Below are 12,051 nucleotides of genomic sequence, written 5' to 3' on the forward strand. Positions count from 1 at the left end.
AGAAAATATTTGCAAATGAAGCAACTGACAAAGGATTAATCTCCAAAATTTATAAGCAGCTCATTCAGCTCAATAACAAGAAAACAAACAACCCAATCCAAAAATGGGCAGAAGACTTAAATAGGCATTTCTCCAAAGAAGATATACAGACTGCCAACAAACACATGAAAGAATGCTCAACATCATTAATCATTAGAGAAATGCAAATCAAAACTACAATGAGATATCATCTCACACCAGTCAGAATGGCCATCATCAAGAAATCTAGAAACAATAAATGCTGGAGAGGGTGTGGAGAAAAGGGAACACTCTTGCACTGCTGGTGGGAATGTGAATTGGTACAGCCACTATGGAGAACGGTATGGAGGTTCCTTAAAAAACTACAAATAGAACTACCATATGACCCAGCAATCCCACTACTAGGCATATACCCTGAGAAAACCATAATTCAAAAAGAGTCATGTACCAAAATGTTCATTGCAGCTCTATTCACATTGCCCGGAGATGGAAACAACCTAAGTGTCCATCATCGGATGAATGGATAAAGAAGATGTGGCACATATATACAATGGAATATTACTCAGCCATAAAAAGAAATGAAACTGAGCTATTTGTAATGAGGTGGATGGACCTAGAGTCTGTCATACAGAGTGAAGTGAGTCATAAAGAGAAAGACAAATATTGTATGCTGACACATATATATGGAATTTAAGAAAAAAAATGTCATGAAGAACATAGGGGTAAGACAGGAATAAAGACACAGACCTACTAGAGAATGGACTTGAGGATATGGGGAGGGGGAAGGGTAAGCTGTGACAAAGTGAAAGAGCGGCCTGGACATATATACAGTACCAAACGTAAGGTAGATAGCTAGTGGGAAGCAGCCGCATAGCACAGGGAGATCAGCTCGGTGCTTTGTGACCGCCTGGAGGGGTGGGATAGGGAGGGTGGGAGGGAGACGCAAAAGGGAGGGGATATGGGAACATATGTATATGTATGACGGATTCACTTTGTTATAAAGCAGAAACTAATAAAATAAATAAATAAATAAATAAATAAATAATTTTTGCACAGCAAGAAATAAAGTAGGGCCTGACACATGGTAAGCATTCAATAAATGTGAATTCTTTCTAGTGGTAATAACAGATGCTCAATAAACATTCTGTGAAAAATGGCAAAAAAAAAAAATGAACTCAGTTATTTCCTCTTTAAGAAAGCTATCTTTGGCCCCTTCAGTCTAGGTTTAGTACTCCTCCTACGTATCCTCTTTGAACTTTACCACCACACTTCTAATAAAATTTGTTATTGCCTCCATTAGATGATAATCTCCTTCAGGGTAGGGACTGCCATAATTTTTTCTCTTTCTACAGCTCACCTAGTATAAAGTTTCTTAAAGTAGTAAGTAATTGGGATATAGTAAGTAATAGTAAGTAATAGGGATATCACTTTTATGTCTTGATACTTACTTCTTCCATATCTTTCCACATTTCTTCACATTTTTTAATAAGTTCTTCTTCAGCATGTGTAACATCTTCCACATCTGTAGTACTATCTGGATCTAGATGTTGCTGATTCACTGACATGTGCCTTGTGATTTTCTTAGCCTTGTAAGAAAAACTGAAGGAAAAAATAGTCATTTAATAATATTTGTTGAATACCCATTACCTGTCAGATACTCACCTAGGCGCTAACGATGTAACAGTGAAGAAAATATGCAAAAATTCCTCCAACCATGGAGCTTACATTCTAGGTGAGGAAAACAGAATAAACTAAAAAGATTAAAACAAATATAAAGAAGCTATAAATAAAATAAAAAGATTTAAAAAATATAGTGTTGCATATCAAATAATTTGTAAGTACAATGAAGAAAAGCAAGACAAGGAAGAAACACAGGGAGTGCTCAGACAGGGGCAATGTAATTTTACATAAGGTGGTCATATAAGGTCAATGAGAGGTTGACAACTTAGCAAAAACATGAAGGAGAGAAGGAAGTAAGACATGAGGATATTTAGGGAAAGAGGCTCCAGGCAGAGGGAAATGTAAGTACAAAGGCCTTGGGAAAGGAACATGACTGCTGTGTCCTAAAGCAGTAAAGTAGCCACGGTGATTAGAGCAGAGTAAAGCAGAGAACACAAGATGAAGTCAGAGAGATAATAAGGATGAGATCATGTGGGCTTTGCAAGTCATTTTAACGACATAGGCTGGGATGTTAAGTGATTAGAGGGTTTTGACCAGAGGGATGACATGATTTGAATTGTATTTTAACATTATAACTCTGGATAACTACAGCCAGTAAGGAGAGAAGTAGGAAAACCAGTTAGAAAGTTACTGCAATGATCCAAGTAAGATGGGGACCAGGATAATATTGAGAGTACAAAATGTCCAATTCTAAATATATTTCCAAGATAGAGCCAAAAGGATTTCCTAACCGTCTGTTTATAGAGTGTCAAAGAAAGAGATGAATCAATTATTATTTTAAAAGTTTGGGCCTAAGCAATTGGAAAGATGGAGTTGCCAGTTACTGAGATGGGGAAGATGACAGAAGAAACAGATTCAGCAAGGCATGAGGTGATGCTGTTTAAGAATCCAGTTCAGGACGTGCTAAATTTAAGGTGTCTATTAGTGGAGCTGCTATTTAGGCAACTGGATATACATGTTTGCAGTTCATGGGAAAGTTTCGAGCTAGAATTTGAGAGTCACCCCCATACAAATATTTAAAGCCATGAGGCTAGGTGAGATCAGAAAAGGAAGAGTGTACAGATAGAAATGAGAAGAGTTCCAGACCTGGAGAGACTGAAGAGATGAGGAAATAGTCTGAGAAGGAGTGACCTAAATAGGCTGAGAAGGAGTGACGCATAAGATAAAAGGAAAAAAAGAGTATGATATCCTGAAATCCAAGATCAGTGTTCAAGGAAGGAGTGATGAACTATCAACTACTAGTGATAGGTCAAATAAGACAAAAACAGAGAATTGACAATTTACTTGGCAATATGGATAAGGGACTGTATTTTCCAAAAATAGTCAGCAATATTTCAGGTTGTCACTCCCCAACTAGAGGCAGAGCCTCTTTACCCACCCCCCCTTGAACCTGAGTATGCCTTTCTGACTACTTATATGAATAAAATACAATGAAAGTGATGTCACATGACTTCCAAGACTAAGTCATAAAAGGCTTACATCTGTCTCTCTCTCTCACTCAGAATACTCACTTGCAACCCAGTCATGCTATAAGGAAGCCCAAACTAGCACAAATAAAGGGACCACTTGGAGAAGCCTACACTGAAAGGAACTGTGGTTCCCAGCCAAAAGCTAGCATCAACCATCAGACACGCATGTGAACAAATTTTCTGATGATTCAGCCCCCAGGCTCTGAGTCTTCTAGATAATAACCCAGACATTGTGGAGCAGAGACAAGCTGTCCCTGCTATGTCCTGTCTGAACTCCTGATGCAAGAATCACTGAGCACAATAAATGGTTGTTTTACATCTCTGTTAATGAATGCAAGTCTGTGTGCCCGACACACAGTGAGGCCAAACAATACCAAAACGTCAGAGTTTGGAGCAGAGAAAGGTTTATTACAGGGCCATGCAAGGAGACTGGTGGCTCATCCTTAAAAACCCGGAACTCCCTGAAAAGTTTCAGCAAAGCCCTTTTATAGGAAAGGTGAGGGATGGGCATGGTTAGACTTCTTCAAGTCAGGTCCTTTGTTCTTGAGGTCAGGTCACGGTCAGGTCACGATGTTCCCGTAAACCTCCAACAAAACAAACGTTATTCTCTGTTCTGACAAGAGAGGGCAAGGTCCCAAGGCTCAACTTTCACCCTCTGAGGTCCAGGCCCTGGCTAAGAGAAGGAGGTTATCCTGCCCCCCTGTGTGGGGGCTGTGTATCCTGCCCAGGAGCAGGCCAGTTATCCTGCCCAGGAGCATCTGTCCTGCACCCAGTCTGGGCCCTCCCGCCAGTGCCCAGGCCTGGCTGAAAAGACAGATCTCAGCTGGCGGCGCCCTCAGGGCCAGGTCCCCAGACCCTGACCAGCCATCATCACTGAGGGAGCAAGGCGCCCAGGACCCAACCTGCCCTCAGGCTCCTCAGGCCATCCAAACCAGGTTCCTCGGACTGCGACGGATGGAGACTGCCACCACCATTAGGTCGAGGAGGTAGGGATAGGGCAGAGGTTCACTGCTGCTTCAAGGCCTGGGCCCGGCCAGTGGGTGGCCAGGGCGAGGGCTCTGGAGCTCAATGGGACACAGCCCTTAGCCTGTCCCTGGGCCCCCCTGCTCACCCACCAGCCTGAGGCCCGAGGGTCTGGGGAGAAGCCCACAGTCCGCCTCATACTGCACTCTCTGCTGCGAGGACCACTGCAAGACTGACCATTGCTGGAGCAGGACCTCTAACCGCCATGCTAATAGTTGTGCCCCAATGGCTGCATGCCTGCCCCACTCCTATTACATAAGTTTTGGAGTAACTTGTCACACAATTTCATTTAAGTAAATACAAAAATGGAGGTCATTGTTAACCTTCATAAAAGTAGTTTCAGGATAATGGTGGAAGTGAAAGCCTGACTGAAGTAGACTCAAGAGAGAATAGAAGGCAAAGAATTGGACATATCCAGTATATAAAACATTTTCAAGAATTTTTTTCTCTAAAGGGAAGGAGAAGTGAGGTACCAGATGTAGTGAGATATGGGGTGGAGTTTTTTGCTTTTTTTTTTTAAGTTAGGAGGAAATACAGCATCTTTATATGATACAGTAAGAGAAGCAAACATTGTTGATGCTGAAGAGAAAGGAGAGGAAAGAGAAGAATTAGATCTAATACACAAGTAGAAGGGTTGTTCTAAGATAGATATACATACAGTTCATCCATTTTAATGGGAAGGTAGGCAGAATATTAGGGGCACAGATACAGACAGGTAGGTGAATAAATGTGTTAGTAGGAGCTTGTGCAAGTTCTACTTGGATTGCTTCTCTTTTATTAATGAAATGGTAACTAAAGTCATCAGCTATAAATGAAGATGGGGAAAAAGCATTGGAGATTTAAGAACAAAAAATGTATAAAATAGATATATAAGAGAGTGGAAGAGGATAAAATAGTAGGATTACTAGATAACATTAAATGCCCACTTGAGATTAGTAGTCATTAATTTAAAGTGAAAGTAGAACATGGTTGTGTGTTTTCCTCTACAGTGTAACAGCATAGGTGAAGACAGAGACAAAGTGAAAGAATGACAGTCTCTCAGGTATGACCAGAGGAGTGAGTAGCTAAGATAAGATGGAGAATATAACCACTGGAGAAAAGGAGGTCAAGAGAAAGAGAGGCCATATTTGAGAGATCATCTATATGGATATTAAAATCACCAAGAATTACAACAGTATTGCAGGAGAGGAGCTAAAAATCTTCAAGGAATGAAGGAGCCTGACATAATCCTGCTAGATAATTGCTGCAAGGAGAAATGATCGGTGGTACGGTCTGATGGCATAAGATTCAATGTTGGGTAACTTTAAGGAGGTGGACAGAGCAATAAAAAAAAAATGAGGATGTCTATCCCACAACACCAAATGCAAACCAGAATAACCCACCCCCCAAAAATACTTCTTTCATATGAAACTTAAATTTTATACTGCTTAATCTATGATTTATCAACAGAGAGCTTTTAAAAACGTAGATATGTCATAGATTGGAGGACTCCATACTGTAAAGATGTAAATTCCTCCCAAGTTGATCTATTCAATCTTATTTCAAAATTCTAAGAGTTTTTGTTTGTTTTTGTGGCACTTGACAAACTAATTCTAATTTATATGGACGTGCAAATGACCAAAAACAGCCAAGACCCTCATGAAGATTAAGATGGGAAGACTTGCCTTACCACATTAAACTTATTTAAAAACAATACTAATTATGATAGTGTTCAATCAGCACATAGGCAATTGAACAATGGAACACAATACAAAGCCTTTCTAGAGTCACACATTTACAGACCTATGATATACACTGCTTTTCTTTTTCAGGTATATTTTGGCCCATACACACCTCCCTCATTCTTTTTAACAAATGCATAGTATTTGTGGGGAAAAATAAGCCTAGATATATGTCTCAATCTTTATACTACTCCTCCATCCCTCAAAAAATCCAAACCATAAAAAAGAACAGGGAGAAAACATTTTCTAGATCTTGGATTAGGAAAGGCCTTTCTAGACAAAACTAAGTAAAATCACTGTATAAAATTTTTTAAATTCCAAATGGACAAAGATATCATTAAAAAGTTAAAATTTAAAACCTAAAAACTTAAGAAAGAAATTTGTAATATACTTGGCACCCAAGACCTAATTTCCTTAATGAATAATGAGTGCCCACAAATTAATAAGAAAAAACCAACCAATCATAAAAGAAAAAAAAAAACTAAAAAAGTGATCACTATAAAAGTCAGGCTATTAATTATTGGGTTGGCCAAAAAGTTCCTTTGGTTTTTAAGTAAAAATAAAAGACACATTTTTCACTTTTACCCAGAACTTTATTGAACAACATATTCACCCTTTTGTTCCACTATGTTCTGCCATTTTTCAGGCAACTTCATAATTCCATCTTCCCAAAACTTTTTACCTTTTTGAGCAAAGAACTGTTCCAGGTGCCTTTACAGTCTTCCAGGGAATTGAAATTTTTTCCATTAAGAGAATTTTGTAAAGACCGAAATAAATGGAAATCTGAAGGTGCAATGTCTGGTGAATATGGCAGATGAATCTGAACTTCCCAGCCAAGCTGTAACAGTTTTTGCCTGGTCATCAAAGAAACATATGGTCTTGTGTTATCCTGATGGAAGGTTATGCATTTTCTGTTGACTAATTCCGGACACTTCTTGTCGAGTGCTGCTTTCAGTTGGTCTAATTGGGAGCAGTACTTGCTGGAATTAATTGTTTGGTTTTCTGGAAGGAACTCATAATAGAGGACTCCCTTCCAATCCCACCAAATACACAACATCACCTTCTCTGGATGAAGACCAGCCTTTGGTGTGGTTGGTGGTGGTTCATTTAGCTTGCCCCACCATCTCTTCCATTCCACATTTTGTACAGTATCCACTTTTCATCACCTGTCACAATTTGTTTTAAAAATAGAACGTTTTCATTATGTTTAAGTAGGGAATCGCATGGGGAAATACGGTCAAGAAGGTTTTTTTCGTTTAACTTATGTGGAACCCAAACATCAAAGCAATTAACATAACCAAGCTGGTGCAAATTATTTTCAACGCTTGATTTGGATATTTTGAGTATGTCATCTATCTCCTGCGTGGTATGACGTTGATTGTTCTCTATGTCTCAATTTGATTGCTATCAACTTCAACTGGTCTACCTGACTGTGAAACATCGTCCAGCGAGAAATCTCCAGCACGAAACTTTACAAACCACTTTTGACATGTTCAATCAGTCACAGCACCTTCTCCATACACTGCACAAATCTTTTTCTGTGTTTCAGTTGCGTTTTTACCTTTCTTGAAATAATAAAGCATGATATGCAAAAATGTTGTTTTTCTTCCATCTTCAATATTAAAATGGCTACACAAAAATTCACCAATTTTGTTAAGTTTTTTTTTAAATGCACGTAGATATGACAGCGGTCACAATACAATCTAACAAAATTGTTTCAAATGAAGTTAAAGACAACTAAGCGCTATAGGGACATCGTAGGGAAAAAACCGAACAAATCTTTTGGCCAACCCAATACTTTTGGTGGGAGGGAGATAGGAGGTAAAAGGAGATGGGGAGCTCTGATTCAGATGGGTCAAATGGAGAGACTTCCGAAGTGATTATCAAAATTTTATTTCTTAATCTGCATGGTGATAAAGGTGTTCACCTTATAACAATTTATAAACTTTATATTTATTTTGTGTGGGGCTTTTCACATCTGTATGGTATTTGCAATAAAAAGGCAAACAATAAAAACAATCTAATAGAAATGAGCAAAGAACACAAATGCGGAATTTTAAAAAAATTACCTTTTGAATATAGAAAAATGCACTTATCCTTACTCATAAGTCATAAAAATGCAAATTAAACAAGTTATTTTTCATTCAGATTAGCAATAATGAAAAAATTAATAAAAAACAATATTGGCAAGAGTGTAGAACAAAAGGCATGCACTGTTTGTAGACCAATCCCTTTGTAGGATAATTAGCAATATCCATCAAAATTTTAAATGCATTTATCTTTTGACCCAGAAATTCTACTCCTAGGAATAATCCTACAGATAGATACATTTGCATAAGTCTACACAGGTACGCTTACTGCAACATTATCTATAAAAAAACTTTATGGGAGTGAACTCTTCAATCAGACTGTCTTGGTTTAAGTTCTGGCTTCAATACTTACAAGCTGTATGACCTTGGACAAGTCACTCAAACTGTCTGTGCCTTGGTTTCCTTATCTGTAAAATGAAGATAATATTACTTACTCTATAGGATTGCTATGACAATTAAATGAGTTAATATACGTAAAGCTCTTAGAACTGTGCCTAGCATATAAAGAACTATATCAGTATTGGCAATTAACATTAATATTAATGTTAATAGCCAACACTGAACGTCAACTAGTAGAAAGCTGGTTAAATTACTTACGCCATATCCAAAAATGTTTACACTAAACATCTTCCTTGCTACATACAAAAGATATAGTTAAGTTCACAAAGCCATAAAGTCATTAACAATTTTTGACTTTTTTGCTTAAAATTATTCTAACATTATATAAATATTTGTTTTAAATATACCTTAATTTAGAAATTAAGTGCAAATTGAACTTTCCCTGCTTTGTAGAATACTAACCAATAAAATACATTATCAGTATGCAAAATGTGAAAGTCTGTGTGTGTATGTGTATATAGATATTCAACAAGTTAGCTGAATGTGCAGCTCAATGTAGCATTAGAATACAAATAAATAAAATCGCTTAAGGGTTTAAATTTATCCTTTCCCCACAATTTGTATCCTTAAATCTACCTTTCTGTAAAGAGAACAAGTCAATCTTTTGAGATCCTCAGTTGGTACTACAATTTTGAATCATTTACTAAAGAACAATAGTGCTATATTTAGGGATACTATGGCATACAAACTTAAAAGATCTAATACCAAGACCTAATACTAATTAAAGAACCTCATACTATCATTGGAAAAAAGAGTAATATACATGAAATCAAGTAACAGAAAGTACCCATGTAATTCTAAGTTGTATTCATTTATCCAACACATTGTCTTAATGTGTGCCATTCGTCAGACACTATGGCTCTAGCTGTGTAGGTGAAAAAGTCTCTGTCCTCATGGAGCATACATTTTCACTGAAAAGAGACAATATAAACAAATGGACAACTAAATACCTGATATGATTTCAGGTAGTTAGAAGTGCTATGATGTGATAAATTATACAACAAAGCCTGCAAGTGCTTTCAGAATTCACAATAGAGATCAAAGAAATTTACCTGTAAGAACGAATGGCTTTGCTCAGTACACAGTACTAACTCCCTAGAATGATAATGATTATGAGAAGCTGTAAAGGTGAAGGCTAGATTTGCTGTGGAGATGCTCTCAAGGCATTAGAAACAAGATTGGAGGCAAGTATGAGCATGTAAAATTTGTGAGACACAAAAGAAACTGGTCTGATTAGAGCAGAAGACAAAGAAGAAATGAGACTTCCAAGGTAGGACGTGTCAAATAATGGGAACCTTTAAAATTTAGGGGAAAAAAAAAAACCTTTAAGAAGTATTTCCTATGGGCAGTTACTTCCCTGTATCTGGGATCCACCTCAAAGCAAAAGTAAAGAAGAGACTTATCTGGTTTGAAATAGGCAACCAGAAGGCTTTCAGTAGGCTTTTGGAAGCAGTGTTTTATGGAGGGCATTTGACAAGTTATATTTATTGGATAAAAAAGAAGAGATTAAGATTGTAAATTTTACAAAGAGATCAACGAAACAGAATAAAGAGCCCTGAAATAAACCCCCACATATATGGTCAAATAATTTATGACAAATGAGCCAAGAATATATGATGGGAAAAGGACAGTCTCCTCAATAAATGGTGTTGGGAAAACTGGACAGAATGAAACCAGATCACTATCTTACACCATACACAAAAATTAACTCCAAATGGTTAAAAGACTTGAATGTAAGACTTAAAACCGCAAGACTCCTAGAAGAAAACATAAGTGGTAAGCTCCTTGACATGGGTATTGGTAATGATTTTGGGGGTTTGGCAAGAAAAGCAAAACTAAACAAGTAGGACTATATCAAACTATAAAGCCTCTGCACCGCAAAGGAAACTATTAAGAAAATGAAAAGGCAACCTACTGAATGTGAGAAAATATTTGCAAATCATATATCTGATAGGAGGTTACTACCCAAAATGCATAAAAACTCATACAACTCAATGCCAAAAAGCAATCTTATTTAAAAATGAAAAGATCTAAACAGACATTGTTGCAAAGACATACAGATGGCCAACAGTTATGTGAAAAGGTACTCAACACCATCAAGTAAATGCAAATCAAATCCACAATGAGATATCACCTCACACCTGTTAGAACAGCAATTATCAAAAAGATAAGAAAAAACAAGTGTTGGCCAGGATGTGGGAAAAAAAGGTATCCTCTGTTCACTGCTGGTGAAAATGAAAATTGGTGTGGCCACTATGGGAAATTAATGAAGGTTCTTCAAAAAGGTAAAAATAGAACTTCCATATGATCCAGCAATTCCACTTCTGGGTGTTTATACAAAGAAAACAAAAACACTAATTCAAAAAGAAACATGCAGTCCCATGTTCATTGCAGCATTATTTACAATAGCTAAGATATGGAAACAACCTAAGCATCCATCAACTGATGAATAAAGAACGTGTAATATAAACAGATAACAAATGGATAGGTAAATTTTATCCAGCCATAAAAAGGAATGAAATCTTGTCACTTGCAACAATATGGATGGACCTTGGGGGTGTTATGCGAGGTGAAATAAGTCACACAGAGAAAGACGTACCACATGATCTCACTTATATGGGGAACCTAAAAAAAAAATAAAAACAAAAAAGCCAAGCTCACAGATAGAGAACAGATTGGTGGTTGCCAAAGATTGCAGGGGTGGGGGAGAATGGGTGAAGAGGGTTGAAAGGTACAAATGTAAAATAAGTAAGTCATGGGAATATAATGTACAGCATGGTGAGTACAGTTAATAATACTGTATTGCATATTTGCAAATTGCTAAAAGAGGAGACATAAAAATTTCTCACCACGGGGAGAAAAAAACAATTCTGTAACTATGTATAGTAATGGATGTTAACCAGACTAACTGTGGTGATCGTTTTGCAATATATACAAATATTGAATCATTATGCTGTACACCTAAAACTAATACAACATATGCCAATTATACCTCAATTTTTTAATGGTAAATTTTGTGTTTTTACCACAATATTTTTTTTTTTTTTTTTTTTTTAAAGAAGAGAGTTTAAGTCCAGAAGGCCATTAAGAGATGGAAACCTAGACCAGAATGAAGGCAGAAGGGTGAATGGTCCTAACTGGGCCACTTAGGTTACCAGCCATGACTGGTTTTCTGCCCAATCCCTCCCCACCCCCTACGCCCCACGCCCCACTCCCCACAGTAACAAGCGCTCACTACCTTCTTCAGAGGCTGTGTGAAAGAAACAAGAAGCTCAGGAAAAAAGACATGTTTGGAGCACCTGAAGGGAAGCCCGCAAGTTAACCAATTCTTTCAATTCCCCACCCCTGTGTCTTTCTGTCCTAACAGGTGGGATTCTAGAGCCGGAAAAGAACGGGACTCAAGGCCTAGCTGGACGTTAGGTATTCAGTTCCTCGGAGGTAAGGGTCCCACCACTGGGGCTGCAACTCCTTATCCTGGGAGTTGCCAACCTCGGGGCAAGTTTCAACCGTTATGGCGCTCTCCCCGGCGCATCGCTTACCACCACGCAGAGCCCCGGACTTCAGGTCGTCTCAGTCTACCGGAGACGCGGCTCCGCGGCCCGGGACCCGCGCGCGCTGATTGCTGATTGGTTCTGCTCCCAGCCAATCCCG

At 38.0% G+C, this 12,051-nt stretch overlaps 1 protein-coding gene across 1 annotated transcript in view; it reads right to left on the bottom strand.

Moving 5' to 3' along the window:
- CENPK (centromere protein K) overlaps positions 1–12,025 on the bottom strand; it is a 51,303-nt gene extending 39,278 nt beyond the window's left edge. Inside the window, exons 1-3 of the mRNA XM_081230810.1 lie at positions 11,940–12,025; positions 8,354–8,408; positions 1,467–1,617 (exon numbers count right to left, since the gene is read on the bottom strand). Of these exons, the coding sequence (XP_081086936.1) occupies positions 1,467–1,583 (117 nt within the window). The 5' untranslated portion in view covers positions 1,584–1,617; positions 8,354–8,408; positions 11,940–12,025. The remainder of the gene's footprint in view (positions 1–1,466; positions 1,618–8,353; positions 8,409–11,939) is intronic.
- Positions 12,026–12,051: the final 26 nt, after the last annotated feature.

This window comes from Mesoplodon bidens, assembly GCF_964165515.1.
Source record: "Mesoplodon bidens genome assembly, chromosome: 4".
NCBI classification, from domain to species: domain Eukaryota; kingdom Metazoa; phylum Chordata; class Mammalia; order Artiodactyla; family Ziphiidae; genus Mesoplodon; species Mesoplodon bidens.